Source organism: Rhododendron vialii, chromosome 4a (assembly GCF_030253575.1).
Source record: "Rhododendron vialii isolate Sample 1 chromosome 4a, ASM3025357v1".
Classification (NCBI taxonomy): Eukaryota; Viridiplantae; Streptophyta; class Magnoliopsida; order Ericales; family Ericaceae; genus Rhododendron; species Rhododendron vialii.
The window spans coordinates 13,675,353-13,691,894 of record NC_080560.1 but is presented as its reverse complement, the minus strand read 5'-3'; the positions used below and the strand labels follow the sequence as shown (position 1 = coordinate 13,691,894).

The following is a 16,542-nucleotide window of genomic DNA, read 5'->3' as shown; positions in this document are numbered from 1 at the left end:
GCTTTCGCACGTATGCAGTGAGCATATAAGATACAACTACCTGCAATTGAAGAACGCAGTGATCAGAGCATTATTTGAGTACTTTCTCTGAACCTCTGTTATTTGTAAGGTCAATTCATTGAAGAGTGTCCCTTATTAGCATGTCAAAGCCAGCTACGTACCTCCGTGGGTTTGCTCCCCATCGTATTGACCACGGCTCGATTCTTATAGTCTGATCGCGAAAAAAGTAATTTCTTGTGAATTCTATAATCTCCCGCATCGTGGAAAAAAAAAAAAAAAGCAGCAGCAGCCAGCTAGCTCTTTTTGCTGCCACATGCAATATATCAGTACCACTAACTTGCTCAATTTTGCAGTGAATGTAAATCCTCATGCCCTCTCTCTCTCTCTCTCTCTCTCTCTCTCTCTGGCCTAAAAGCTGAGGTAAAAAAGAAGAGGAAATAAGTAAAGATGGCTGAGTACTAACTACCATGCTTCATGAGAATCATAACCTACTGTCTCTTTTAAGATCTTAAGTTGGAAAGGATTTAGGTGTTATCGATTGTTATAGGGCCAATAGGGTCGCTTCATGAGGGACTTTGTCGCGATTTTAATTGATCCTTTTGCTAGCGAGTCCGATTTTGTTTCTCCACTTAAAAATTGGATGAATGTTATCCACTTTCTGATTGGTTGACACTAACTCATTCGTTCAAGAAGGAAAATAGAAAAATTTACAAGAGACATCAGTCCAACTAAGAATTGGATACAACGACGCCCCAAAAACAGACTAAAGTTTCACCTTTCCGATTCCATCAAGGCAAGCCCTTAAAATTCTATGCTGGTTTGGGATGTGGCGGATCTTGTTAAAACAAGGGTAGCCATGTGGATGAGGACCAAACGCGACATTAAGATATACTCGGTTGAGGACTTTAAGGGGTATTTAGATGGGATTCGGAAACTGAAATTTTAACTTTCTGGTGAGGTGTTTGTATCCAACCTTTGGTTGGATGCTATGGTGGTTGCTTGTTTTTTCGTTTTGTTTCTTTGAGAGGCACCTTCTGTTCTCTCTTCTTCTCAATGTATCCCTTTGAACTTAATAAAAATCTTCGTTTGCCGAGAAAAAAAAAAAAGCCCTTAAAATTCTCCACCGTGTAAATCTTAATTAATATATCAAACTTCATCTTCTCCCACATAGCTACTCTGATTTTAATAAGCCCCCCTACGTCCCCAATTGTCGTCGTTGCATTATTGAATACATGTTATGATATTAGGATTTGAAACTCCTTACCAATATTTGACTTTAACTTTACCTAATCTAACTAACTATGGTTAAAAGAGAACTAATGAAAAGTAATTATCTTATTAGTATCAACTACTAATAAGAAGATGGGTAATGTTCACCAACTTTTTAGAAAGGTGAACAAAACCGGACTCTCTACTAGTTGGCAGTGGAATTTGTCTCGTTAGAGATTGGTTGAAGCACGCGTGAATTAACAAAGACACCTTAAGATTATTTTTTGGAAAAAAAAATTACTTCCATGGTTCATCTGTTACTTTGAAGCCAGCTGTACGGAATGCAAATCTGTATCTGATGGTTGGTTTTGCCATTTTTAAAAGGGCTTATTTACTCTTTTAGTCCCCCATGTTTTCCCAAAGTGTCATTTTGGTCCTCAAAGTTGAAAAGACCTTGACCCAAAATTAGAATTAATGTGTGTCAAATTATTCCATACTCCATAGGTATGTAGGTCAGATGTCATCAATTTTCGTCATTAGGATTTGGGGTATTTATGGCATTTCGTACACAAAATCATATTTTGGAGTTTGTCTCAATCCTACCTAAAAATCTCTCTTATTCACACTGGTTCTTTCCCCCGGCTACCACCTAGCTAGCTTTAGCAAAGAATTGTGCTGCAAGCCTGCAACCTCAGTTCGTGACGCTTAATTAACAATCAAAATGTTAGGGTGTGGGCACTTGAGTTGGAAGGAAGGAAGGGCTAAGTTGAATTTATGGTTTCGAAAAACTCCCTCTCATTTTCCACAGTGAAAACGGAAGGCATGTGACCTAGGGACTTATTTAGCACACAATTTGAAACTTTGGGATTAAATTCGTGCAATCAATATTTGAAGGACGAATATGGCACTCTGCAAATATATTAGGGACCAAATAAGTAAATCCTTAAAAGGCATAAAAACTTTTGTACTGTTTTTTCTAGTAACCACAAAAATTTGTTAAAACAGGAATAAGAGAGTGGCCATGCCCCCATGCATTCTATCCTAGACTAGACTTTAAACAGGAATAAGAGCACTAGTGACACACAGTTGATACACTATTCTCACCTAGCTAGCCTCAGCCAAGAATTGTGCTGCAACCTCAATTCATGACGCTTAATTAACAATCAAAATGTTGGGGTGAAGGCACTTGAGTTGGAAGGAAGGGCAAAGTTGCATTTATGGTTTCGAAAAACTCCCTCTCATTTTCCACCGTGAGAATGGAAGGCATGTCCTTATTTGGCACACAATTTGAAACTTTGGGACTAAATTTATGCAATCAATATTTGAAGGACGAATATGGCCTTTTGCAAATATATTAGGGATCAAATAAGTAAATCCTTTAAAAGGCATAAAAACTTTAATTTATACTGTTTTTTCTAGTAACCAAAAATTTGTTAAAACAGGAATAAGAGAGTGGCCATGCCCCATGCATTCTATCCTAGACTTTCAACAAGAAAGTGACACACAGTCTCATACACTATTCTCACTTGCCTAATTCTATAGGAATTGTCAAATAAAAATTAATTTAATCGAACATCCAAGTGAAAAGATAATTAATTAACTGGCTTATTACTACAAGTTTCATCTTAATTTTGATCTCTGGGTCAGCCTTGTTTATGTGCACAGCTAGATGAAAACATATAGGGTTAAGAAGCTACTACTACTGTTACGAAAACACTACAAAGTCGGTGAACTTCCACCGAACAGGCATGCAACATCGTTTTGGGTTGGGTTTAGTGGATTGCTAAGTGAGAGTTATTCGTTTGTTATCTATGGTGTTATTCATGGAGCTTTTCGTTCGATCTGTGAAATCATTCGCAAAGTATTCATCCGTGGATTTATTCGAGGAGTTTTTCCGTTTCATCCGAGGAGTATTTGCTAAGAGGTGGGTATTCGTTGAATCAAACAAAATCTGTAATCAAATGGAGATCTAGAGGTATGTATCTATTCCATATAGATTCAATCAGTTATTCAAGTTAAATAATTTATATGCTTAACTAGGCTGGTTCTGACATTTTAGAGGTCTAACACGAATTTTCAAACAATCGGCTCAAAATTTTCTTTTTTGGCTCATATGCTTAATAAGCTTTAATATCGGATGGTACTGTGCTAAAAATAATTTGGTATAGCATAATTTGAACATTTTTTTAGGAAATCTCAGGCGACTGCCTCTTGAGCTTTACCTCAGGGCTGCCTCCTATACCTAATTAAGGGGTCTGAGGGCAGGTTGCATCTTTCTTTCTTTTTTCAGAATTAAACTCGATTTATATATAACAATCAAAATACAAAGAACTGGAACTCCATCGATCCGAAAAAATAAAAAAAGTTCAACAAACAAAACAAAGAAAAGCCGTAACAAATCAGCGCCGAAGTCAAACCCACCAGACACACTCGTGAAGGAGGGTGGACCAGATCTAACCAGAACACCATCGGATCCGCTGGAGATGCCACCATCGATGCCGTTGGAGAGCTCAAAAACCTGTCGCCAAGAACGATCAGGTCAAGAGCCAAAACCCAAACCCGGTTCCCCAGATCTAGGACTCCCGAGTCCAAAAATGATGGGTGAGGGAAGATCTCCCTCCCTAAGAAGAGAGTTTCAACCGAATCACAACCATGGGGGTCGGAGAAGAGACCAGAGGAGAGAGAGAGGTTAGAGCAGAAGAGGGACAGAGAGATGAGGAAGAAGGAAGAGAACTGAGGGGAAAAAAGGGAGGGGGGAAAATGGAAAGGGAGGGCGGCGGGGTTGGGAGGAGAAACCCAACTGCCCAGCTCTATTTCTCTCTCTAGAGCTCTCTCTCGAGACTTTAGGGGGGATATTTGCATCTTGGAATTAATGAATTGATTCGTTATTGATTAGTTTAGTGGGTATAAATCTGCCAACATGATTTGCTCTATCGCCCATGTCATAACTGATAACTCTCTCTCTCTCTCTCTCTCTCTCTCTCTCTCTCTCTCGGATTAATGTTAACACATGCACACAAATACTACAGGATAACAGTTTTCGAAACTACTATCATCTTTTAAGTTTTCATATAGGAGCAAGTTATTATTGTTAGGAACATGAAGGTGAAAAATAGTGTTTCCGTTTCCCTCGATAACACATTCTTCTCAAAAATAAAAAAATAAAAAATAAAAAATACATACACTTTCAACCTAAAAAACGAAAAATAAAACGTAAATATAAAAAAAAAGTGTGAAAATTAATTCCTTTTTTTAATAAGAGATGGGAAAAAATATATATGATTCTGTGCAATGCAACCAATTAAAAACTACCCAGTAGGACTCCTAATTTCAAAAATATTGAAGTTACCCCATATGGAATGGAATATTATATACAGGCATTACATTGACATTTTTTACAAATACCACGGAGAAACTGGCGGAGTTCTTTCACAAATTAATAATTCAGGCACGCCATGGAAAATTTTCTTTTAATTCTTGATAAATCAGGTGTATGGTCACCTTACACACACCGCGGAGTAATTTTTGAAGACTAATCTCACCGCTCACTTGTAGGGTTCCCATTTAGATCAGCCAGAGAAAAATTCTGTATGGGCCGACCCCAAAGAAAATAACAGCATGTGAGAGGTTTCAAACTTGAGACCTAGCAGTAAGCCTCAGGTCTTGACCACAAAACCAACCCGGCCAGGGTTAAATTTCTTTTAATTTGTATTCTAGTGAAAGGAAACACACTTTTTCATTATCCCCTCCGTCTACATAATCTAAAAAACATAGGTTTTCAATACTCACACGTGTGTCTCTCCTCATCTATAGTAGACTATAAACATACCTTGTTTGATAATAATGCCAAACTTTTTTTTTCTTGAGTATAGTAATGCCAATAAAAGTATATTCCTCCCACGTGTTTTGAGTTTTTGAAGATATAAAAGCGACAAATTTCTCGACTGCTCCTCTTCTTTGATTGGCCAATTTTATATGATATGACTTGGATAAAAGAAATATTTAAAATATATAATTGAATTTCAAATAAGAGGGATTTGGACTTTGTAAGGAAGGAAAAAAGGTGGGGTATTTTCTGCTCCTTTCCTTTGAAACTAAAATACCAAGAAAAGGCAATATAATTGTCACATTTTTCAAGATGGGGTTTTTTTGTAAAAAAATAAAATCGGAAATTATTTTCCTATGCTCGTAAAGGTGTGGAAAATTATCCACAAGCATGAAACGAGCACACAAAATTCATCTAAATTGAAGCGATAATGGCATTTTTAAGATTATGAACCATAATGATGGATTATTTTTAAAATAGTTTATACCCGCTTAATTAACGAAATTGTGCTTATGGAAGCACTTTATTTTGTGGTAATGTGTTTTATAAATAAATAAATAAAAACTTAGGTGAAGCATCTCAGGCCCATTTCACGAAGGGAAATAAGTACTTATTTTTTGAATTAAAGATGATATATTGGCCCTTTTGATTTCGGTTATAGGCGTAGGTTGTGCATTTTTTCGGTCTTGTTTGTGGGGCTTCGGTTGGCTTCTTTACTTCCTTTGAGTTGGTTCTTGGGTGGCTTTTTTTGTCGATATGCCCGAGATCCTTTTAATTTTTATATACTTTCTAAGATCAATAAAATTTTCTTGCTCAGCAAAAAAACCTTCAGCAGAACGGGGCCTCATTCCCAGCACAAGAATATAAATTTTTACCTCTTAATTATTACCATATAATACATATATCCTGATCCGAAAAAATTACTACATTATATACTACAAATGAAGATCCAAACTCACATGATCCTGTACGCTCGACTTCTGAGTACCAGACCCGCTGATCACCGTCGATTTCTTCAACCACTCACCGTTACGAACCAACGGCAACGGATCATGATCACGACTAAAGGCAGCCGAGCTTTGAACGGCTGGGATTCGCCAAAACCCCGTAGGGCTCCCATTTATGGGTGCATGATGATTGGAAGAGTAAGTCCCATAAAACCTAGGGCTAGCGCTAGCGGCAGCAATACTAGGACCCCACGAGTGATAACTCATCGGCGGAGGCGGCGGCGCTACGGCGGAGCCGCCGGCAAGGCGGTAGTACATGTGTGGGTCGGGGAATCGGCTGCCGATGGTGGAGTGGAGGTGGGCCCGCTTGGCGTGCTGGCGCTCTCTCTTGTGGGCGTTCTGGTGGCCCCCTAGGGCTTGGGAAGTGGGGAAGTTTCGGCAGCAGTAGTGGCACTCGAACCTCCGGCTTCCGTCGCCGCTCTCTCCTCCTCCTCCTCCGTTGTTGCTGTTGCTGTTGTTGCTGTCATCGTTTGCTTCGGCAGAGACGGTGGTGGTGGAGTCGGAGTCGTTGCCGAATTCGATGCCGAAGAGGCGAATGCTAGTGGATTTGGGTTCTTTGAGGGGGGTGGGGCGGATGAAAGGGAGTTGGGAGAAGGAGTCGACGTTCATGAAGTCATGAGTCTCCTTCTCCATGGGGAGGAGGAGAGATGGTGGTGGTGGTTTGTGGTGGCGAGAGGCGGAGGAGATATGGGTGGAAAGAAAGGTGAGAGGGGAGGTGCACAATTAAACTTGGAGTGGAGGAAAATGGGGTCTAGGAGGGGAGAATGAGGATGTGGAGAGAGAGAGAGAGAGAGAGAGAGAGAGATGTAAAGGGGAGGGTCAAATACATGGACACAGGGGAGCTTGACCCATCTTTTAGAGAGTGGCCTTTGGATTCTCAAGTACCATGCAATTGTTGCTTAATTCCTAGATTTTTTTTGTTTGTTTATTTTTGAAATTTTTGTGTTCAGCTTATTTTGTAGTAGTAGAAAGAGGGTGAAGGGAAGGTAACTGAGGTAGATGTGGGGATAGAATGAATTACTACTATCATTTCATTTTAGTTACTATATAACTGTTGGACCCTCTCCACCTAATAACTTCAGTTTCTTAATTCGATTCACAGTTTTTTCGAAAATTAATCCCCCCATTTTGGTTGTAAAAAGTTTGGTCCTTCGAATACTGTCGTCTCCATCACCGCTCTCTGATATGAAACAAATTGATCCATAAGCCTAGAGGCTGGAGAGGGTCCAACCAGGCTCGGCAATGCAGGTTTGAATTTATAAATTGGAGGGTACATTTGGAAACGTAGAGTAAGTTACTATTCGTCATCTCATACTTAACTCTTGATATTGTTATCAACTCATGTGTAGCTAGTACTTCATACTTACCCCGTTCGACTAAATAAGTTAATTGGCTTATTTTTTTTGTCCTTATTCAATTTTTTTTTCATATTTGTTAGTTTTTTAATCAATTTTTGAGGATTATTGCATTATCATGACAAGATGAATCTAAAAAGTAAAAAATTACAATCGAAACCTAATTTTTTTGAATAAAAACAAAAATAAGTCAACAAGCCAATTTTTTCTTCTTTATTCAAAAATATTTGGATTTCGATCATAATTTTTTACTTTTCAGATTCCTCTTGTCATAATTCTCAAAAAATTGACGAAAAACTAACAAATACAAAAAAACATTAAATAAGGACAAAAATAAGCCAAATAACTTATTTAGCCGAACGGGGTTAATTTACACATGCCCATTTCAAAAATCGATCTAAAGAGTCATATCTTAGATGATGGAGTCTTGATTTCCTTTTTATATCATTTAAGTTATAATTGATACCAAGTATATGACAATTATGTGCCATTATGAATTCGAGATTGTATGACATGTAGGATCATGATATATGTATATATATCCGGATCAAGTCCACACCTTTACGGTCCGCACCTGTCTGCACCTCCCATTTCCCGATTGAATTTCGATGATCCGAACCATTCAATGTGTTCAGAACGTGATTTTAAGGGTACCCGCGAGAAATCAGCAAAAAAAATGACCAGGAAAGGCTTGATTTGAGCAGTTTTTTTTGAACCGTTCAAAAAAAAACTCAAAAAAAACTGCTCAGATCAAGCCCTTCCCGGTCATTTTTGTTTGCTGATTTCATGCGAGTACCCTTAAAATCACATTCTGATCACATTGAGCGGCTCGGATCATCGAAATTCAATCGGGAAATGTGATAAATAGGGAGATGCGGACAGGAGCTCCGGTCCACACCTTCTGACTTGATCCTGACTGTATATGTGTATATATATATATATAATCAATGCTATTAGGCTAGTAGCACGTACGTACTACTATTGGTGTTATCATCGTATTAATTACAAGTAGGATTGTTACCGCTGTACGAAGACTTTTTTTTTCATAACTCAGGTGTCCAGACCGATACAAAAAATTTAAGGCCTTGATTGTTTTACGGTCTCAAAATCTCTGGACACGATTTTTAATAAATTTCTTTAGTTATCTCTTTCTATTCATTATTCTCAAAAACCCTTCTCATAACCCCAAACCGAACATGGTCTAATTGTAGTACTCTCTCCGTCCCTATTTAATTGTCCACTATGATTTTGCGTACATTTTCAGCAGCTTATATCTCTCGACATATATTATGTTTTATGTTTTTGAAATCGTTATCTTATAGTAAAAATTGAGATCTATCAAACAAGATCTATATTGCATATTTTTAACAATATAGGTCGAGAAATATAAACCGTCGAAAATGCACGCAAAACCATAATGAACAATTAAATAGGGACGGAGAGAGTATCATTTAGCAGGGTGCATGTCAATTACGTACTGTCATATCTCAAAATGTTTTGGTCAGCCAATTTCATAGTATATATCACCTATGGTAAGTTCATGGGGTGAGAAAGAAATGACTGACCTCTCTCTCTCTCTCTGACCTCTCTCTCTCTCTCTCTCTCTCTCTCTCTCTCTCTCTCTCTCTCTCTCTCGGTCGGGGACCAGGTATCAGTAGTCGGTGCTGGTTCTTTATAACTCGTGCATGCCTGGTTTCACAGTACTATATCTGTTTACAAGGGTTTCGTGCAAAGTGGTCCTGAAAATGTTTTTTTTTTTGTAACTTATGGTCCTGAAAATGTTAACCTGTAGCATTTCACTTGAATGCTGGCAAACCAAATAATTGTCCTACCTCTTCCCCTCCTTTCGCTCTTCCTGCCAAAGTCTCTCTCTTCTCTCTCTCTCTCTCTCTCTCTCTCTCTCTCTCTCTCTCTCTCTCTCTCTCTCTCGTACAGTTTGCCCATTTTGGGCCTTTTCCGGACTTAGTTAAACGATTCAAATCGTTCATATTTTAGAGTTCATCGGAAACATTTGTCACACCCAGAAATCAAGTTGATCGGATATGGTTTAATATAATTTCATAATGCATTTTTCTTGATATAAATGGATTAAATGGGCTATGGTATTGTATTCTTATTATAGTCTAAGACAAATGTCTTTCAAAATCATATTAAGCCATATATGGTCAACTTGATTTTTAGTGTAGTTGATGTTCTCAACGAACTCTAAAATATGTGAACATTTTGGATCATCAAAGTGGACCCAGAAAAAGTCCACATACAAATGGGCAAACTAGACGATGCAGTCCATTTTCATTGGTTGGAGAGGCTAGCTCAATCCAGAACCTTTAATTTTTCTATGTTTGGGTAACAAGCTAAATATTCTCTAGGAATAGAAGGTTGGTTGTTTCCCAAATAGATATTCTATTGCTTTTCAATTTTCAAGTCTGATGACCGAAATTTTCAGTAGAAATAGAAATGTGATTATTAAGTATCAAATTTCTAGAAATTTTATTGAGTGGAAACACTACAACAAATTACACCATTCCCGACTAACGTTTTAGTCGCCAAATGTCCACTTTTTAGTCGCCAAAGGGTTTTCCCGACTAAATAATTTAGTCGGCAAATTAGTCGGAGAATGACAGTCGGCAAATGTAATTGCCGACTAAATAAGGTTTAGTCGGCTAATGTATGGTTTTAGCGACTAAAAAACTTGGTCGGGGTTTCTATTTTAGTCGGCAAAAATTAACTTTTTGCCGACTAAATATTTAGTCGGCAATTATAATTAACTTTTGCCGACTAAATATTTAGTCGGCAATAATAATTATTGTGGCATCAAATGTCATTACGAAAAAATCAGGGGACCAAAGTGAAAAATTTTCATTTCCATTTTTGAGATATATTTGCCTTTCCCACCCAATTCATTTGATGGGAATATGGCACTTCCAGGTCTCGAACCTGAGACCTCCGCCTTCATCACACGCGCACCTGACCACTCGACCACTGCTGTACTTGGTTTACTTTTCAGTAATAAAAATATTTATACTATTTAGTTTCGTCTGTTTTACCTTTACTTTTTTTCTTTGATAAGCTTTTAAATTTACTTTTTTTTTATCTTTTCTTTAAATTTACTTTCTTAAAAAAAAAAAAAAAACTCATTACTGCAGTTCATAATCTTTTTTAGAACTTACACACACTAAAAGAGAATTATTTCAATCACACATTCACAAACAGAACCTATTTCTTCAATGCACAAATTCGAACATTATCACCCAAACCCCACTTTGAGGTCCTTTTTCCCCCGGTTAAAACCATCTTATCTTTTGTTTTTATTAAATATGGTTTAAACGATAATTCTTACCGAGATTATAGTTGATTGTTTTTTATTAGACAATTGATTGCATGAAAATACTATTTATTCTAATGAGTTCGTGTCTCAATAAAGGGTTTTTTTTGTCTTTTTCTATAAAGGGGTTTTCTAAACCTAATCGAGCCGCAAATTTATGAGAATGAATTATTCACCGAGCGTAGCAAAATGAACAGTCTCGATCGTAATATTTTTCTCGTGGTCGTGTGGCTTTTGTAACAATGAGTGCAACATAAGACTTAGTTGACTATCATCAAGTAAATAAAAAAAAGCATAGATTGTAAACATAACTGCCGAGTAATTTTTTGTAATACTCGATCTGAACCGTTAGGATTTCACGTCTTTACCAATTATAGCATCGTCACCAAAATCAAAGACCATTCGATATCAGCGACCACATAATCAAAAACATATTTAATGCATTCGGAGACGTTTAAGTGTTATAGTGCACTAACCGAGCCCCGCCTGAGGCCTTATTTGGCAATCCAAATCATCTATCTTTTACGTAATACAAATTAGATCATTTGTACCAAGAATGAAGTTAATCATTCATACCAAGAATGAAGTTAACTCTATTTGAATAGATATTTGATCAGACAATAATATTCTTTTTAATTAACAATTTGTGTGCCGATAAACAGCTTTCCTTAACCCAATCGAGCAAAAAATTTACAGAAATCTTATGATTAAGAAGGAAAAAAAATTGAACGGTTTCGATCGGGAAGGTTTCATCGTGTGATCGATGTCGTTGAAACAAATATTGATTTTCTTGAAATTTTGTTTCAAAGAGAGGAAAAATTGATATTCCCCAACCAAATGTAATTTTAGTCAGCAAATATTTCTATTCCCTACTAAATTATTTAAATTATTTAGTTGGAAAATGTTTTTCATTTATTAATTTTTAAAATTTGCAAAAAAATAGATATTTGCCGACTAAATGTAATTTTAGTCGGCAAATATTAATATTCCCTACTAAATTATTTAGTCGGGAAATGTTTTTTCCTTCATTAATTTTTTAAATTTAGGAAAAAATAGATATTCGCCGACTAAATGTATTTTAGTCGGTAAATATTAATATTCTTTAATTTTTTAAATTTAGGAAAAAAATACACATTCGCCGACTAAATGTATTTTAGTCGGCCAATATTAATATTCCCTACTAAATTATTTAGTCGGCAAATTTTTTTCGTTATTTAATTTTTTAAATTTTAGAAAAAAATTGATATTCGCCGACTAAATATAATGTTAGTCGGCAAATATTAATATTCCCTACTAAATGGTTTAGTCGGGAAATCGTTTTCATTAATTGGTTTTTAAATTCGGGGAGAAAATTGATATTCTCCGACTAAATTTATTTACTAGTCGGCAAACATTATTATTTCCCGACTAAAACTAATTTTAGTCGGCAAACATAATTATTTCCCGACTAAATAATTTTAGTCGGCAATTGTTCAATAATTGGCGACTAAATTTAGTTTAGTCGGGAATTTTAGTCGGCAATTGTGTAATTTCTTGTAGTGAAATATGAATATGATTTACTAGAAATCAAATTCCTAGAAATACAATACTTGAAATAATTTCATTCTACTGCTTGGATTAATTCAGTAATCTTATGTAGGAATCAATTTTTTTGAAATCTTATCAAAGTCAATATTTCATTTTTTTTATTGATTAAGCCAGGAATCTAAGATTCCCATGGGGTAGGGAAGAGATCAGATTCTCACTCAATTTGATAATGTGATTCCTGGTCGGATGTGTCGTCGAGAATCACAATCCTATTCTTGTCTCTCTCAAACATGAGAATCCTGAGAGTGTAGCATCACAGTCCTATTCATGTTCTTTCCAAACGTCAAAATCATAGAAGTATGGTGTCACATTCCCATTTCTCCTCAAGATTCTTGTCATCCAAACTGAGCCTTTGGGTATTAGTTACTCCCTCCGTCCCAATTATTCTTTAGTCCCTTTTGGGAGTCTGTACTACTTTTCAATTAATTATATGTTGCAATCCATAATTTTTTTAGCTGATTTTAAAACCATCGTTTAAAAGATCTCATTGAGATCTATCAAATAATATTCATATTACATACAAACTGTATTACCAATTAAAAGTTATAATAAGTTTTTTATTCGGTTGGAATAGAACGAGTGACAAAAGTATAGGGACGGAGGGAGTTGTTGGTTTGGGCACATCCACATATTCTTTTCGAGACTAGCAGTAGTTCTAGGTATAATGAAGCTAACAAAAGAAACTTTGCCCGTACAAATTTTTTTCTCCCACGGTCGGTATTTGCGTTCTATTTCTATATACCCTGCTCGTCCAACACACATTGCAAAATTAGTTCAGGTGTGCGCAACTACGCAAGTTGACCCGAACACGTGGTAATCAAAAATTAGTATATATATCATGCACGACTTTTTCCCCACCACTACAACAAAAAACACCAATAGTGACACCTTTTGACACCATTTGGTGACAAAAAAATGGTGTTGTCACGGAATATACTCAATGGTGACAAACAATTTGACTACTTGTCACTGAAAACCTTTGGGTAACCAGGCCTTGGGGTGCCAAATAATGAGGGGATTTGGTGACAGAAAATTTGTCACTAAAGACAAGTTTTGGTGACAAGTGTAAAGTTGTCACTGAAAGGTCTAAAAATTTGTCACCGAAGGCAAATTTTGGTGACAAGCGTAAGGTTGTCACTGAAAGATCCGAATTTCCTGGTAAGAACTTGGCACGCTTATAAAAAGTTAAATAAATTTTTTCTTCATTCAAAACGACGTCAGTTTTTCTTATCACAAAAACAAGCAACCATGCTAGCTACTTGTACAGATGTTTTTCACATATTTGGCGCATATATTTTTGTGGGGTCCGCTAAAATGATCTGAACCGCTAATCTTTTTGAAAATATTTTTAGGAGGGTTTGTATAAGAAATCAGCTTCAACAGATATCAGTGAGGGCTTTCTCAGAAATCGTAGGACGAATCATTCTGATTCATTCTGATTCGTCCTACGATTTCTGAGAAAGCCCTTACCGATATTTTTTGGAGTTGATTTTTTACAATAACTTTCCAAAAAATATTTTTAAAAAAATGAGAGGTTTGGATTATTTTGTGGGAGGCCAATATAAGCCCTACAAAAATATATGTGCATGATATGTACAAATACACTTGTGTAGAATCATTACTGAAAAACCAGCCCTAATTTTACTTCAACTTTACTCTCTCCACTTACTCTGCGTCTTTCCACAACCGGCATTATTAAAAAAAATGCCGTTTTTAATCTGATTATGCACGTCAATAATTTCAGAAACACCTGCGAAATTTCAACCCTCCTAAAACGACGTCGCCTCTTTGTGTACCCAAAATCTTCTCCTTCTCCCTCCTATTTTTTCCCTTTCTTTTGAACTAAAAGCTCATAAGTTTTTAACCTCAGCCCCCAAACGAAAACTTCTCAAACAAAAAGCCCCAAGTCCTTTCTGATCGTCATTGATCTCTCACTGGCATCTTCACTGATCGTCGATCTCTCTCTCCGGCGTCGCAGGTACGCACGATTTCTTCCTGATCGACCTTTCTGTTTGGTTGTCACACGATTTGGATCACACACAGGCACAGAGTTCGGTTTAGATCAAGTTTTGGGTTTCGATCTCTCTGAACCTCAAATCCCCTCTCTATATTTAAGGGTTTCGCCATTTCGCTGGGAAGATTTCGAATATTCTGGATTCGGCTTCGTAGGTATATTCATCCGTGTATACAATATAGACGCAAGCTATGCTCTAGGGTTTTCAATTGGGCAGATCGGGGTTTCAAATATTTGGGGAAGGTTTCTTAAGCTTCGATTTCATGGCGCACCAATTGCTTTTCCTGTAAGTGATTTCGATTCTCTGATTTCTATGTAAGGTTTTCAATTTTTCGTTAACTTTATTGTGTATTGGGTCTTATATTTTGTTGCGTTTTATATGAGTTTGCAAACTGATGCGAGTGATTGAGAGAATTTGATTTACAAAATTGGTAACTATGATTTTACCTTCTTTAGTGTATTACTCTCTTTTGTTTCAGGTTGATTTCTCTAAATTTCTCAGTTCCCTCATAGACCTAGGCTGACCCACAGTGGCAGAGTTGAAGATTTGATAGGCTTGATTTCATTTTGGAGTCTTCTCAAGAATCCTTGGGTTAGCATATTCAGAATCATAATTGGGTATTCTCTCTCGTATCTCTTTGGGAATAAATTTGTTTTTTTTTTTTTTTAAATGGCAGGAGTATCAATTTGTTATGAAGAACTAAAATTTGAATCTGCACACATTGGAACCACACTTTTATGTGTTTGTGTTTTGTCTACTGCTTACATTATATTTGGTACTTAGAATATGGACTTATACTGTTCTTGCATTGCTTATTTAGTTGTTCAAATATCCTAACATCCTTATCTATAGTATTAAGTGCAGAGTTTTTAAAGAAATGGCAATATGTTCTCTATGTGCAGGTCAAATTTGGCTCTTCTATAATTAGGATAGGATCATCAAACTCTCAAGGATGTCCTGCCCAAGGTAAGTACCCCCTTCTAAAGTTTCGGAAATTTTACCAGTTCAAGTCATATATGGCAAGTTTATGTTAAGCATTGTTTGTGATCTTAAAATGTTCAGGATTCCAAGTCATTGTTGGTGGGACAAAGTTTTGATTTATTATTAGATAGATAAAGAACTTTAGGAGATAAGAATTTATGCATATACTACATCAACCATTGGATTCTTTTGCAAGGTCCTAAATGGTACAAGTACAATATAGTATATACTCATTAATGTCATGTGAACTGTACCAATGGTTTTATGCATTGTGAAATGAACTCTTCCATTCCTCCAAATACCTGTCTATAGGATTGGATAAGGCCATGGATATGTGATATTGTCTAACGCCGTAACCAAATTAGACACTTGGAGTTGGAACATCCACTTTTAATGATTGCCCAGGTACAAGAAGCTCACAATTGATAGTAAAGAATATATTCTGACCTCTCATGTAGATGGGAGATTGTAATCCCAATAATTTATAGACTTCTGGAAAAAAGTAGTTCTAATACTGAAAGTTGAATGCTTCATGCTTTGGCTGTAACACGAATGTGTTCTGTCTGGTGTGTTGTTGGGGGCTTGGGACACTTTGGAGACCTATAGATGGAGATACCTATTGGTGCCAACGGATTCGCTCTTTTCTGCCCTTCCATGAAACCAAAATTAGCAAGTTTGCTGCTAATAAAAAATTGGAACTTAGAGCTGTATTGCAGGAACTAGAGCTATTTTAAGCTATATTCCTTACAGTAATTGTAATTTCAGTTTCTGTACAGTAATTGTAGTTTTTGTTTTTGTACTACTGGTTTGTTTCACTTTGGCTACCAATTTACCAAGCTCTAACATTTGGTCTTTGGCTGGTTTTTGTCATTGGGTACACAACATGTGGTCTATGTGCTTTCAAATTTAGTATCATAGCATTCCTTCATGACAATTGCCACCGTTTTAGTGTTTTTCATAGATTAAAGCTCCAAGGATGTTGCAGTCTATATTCGCTGCAGTTGGTTATCTTTACCTGTACAAGCTCTCTCATGTACTCATTGGTGGCCATGCCGCGCAATGTGCAGTAGCATCCTTCTAGTTTTGTGTTTTGCCACTGCCCACTGCTAAGGTTAGGGAACTTGTGGCACTTCTATGGTTCGAGAGGATATCATTGAGGTTGACGTGGCAAAAACTAGCTGCTATTTTCTAATTTGACTGTATGACTTCTTGTGTTATGGCTAGTTAAGCCATATTG

At 36.6% G+C, this 16,542-nt stretch overlaps 1 protein-coding gene across 1 annotated transcript; it reads right to left on the bottom strand.

The window, feature by feature from the left end:
- Window positions 1-5,893: 5,893 nt before the first annotated feature.
- Window positions 5,894-6,881, bottom strand: LOC131322412 (zinc finger protein 8-like). Its single transcript, XM_058353732.1, has one exon. It carries the CDS (start codon window positions 6,673-6,675, stop codon window positions 5,971-5,973), a length of 705 nt encoding a protein of 234 aa, XP_058209715.1. The 5' UTR covers window positions 6,676-6,881; the 3' UTR covers window positions 5,894-5,970.
- Between the last annotated feature and the right edge of the window lie 9,661 nt (window positions 6,882-16,542).

Coding starts and splice junctions, on each gene's coding strand:
- LOC131322412 (XM_058353732.1), bottom strand. CDS start 6,675: ATGGAGAAGGAGACTCATGACTTCATGAACGTCGACTCCTTCTCCCAA.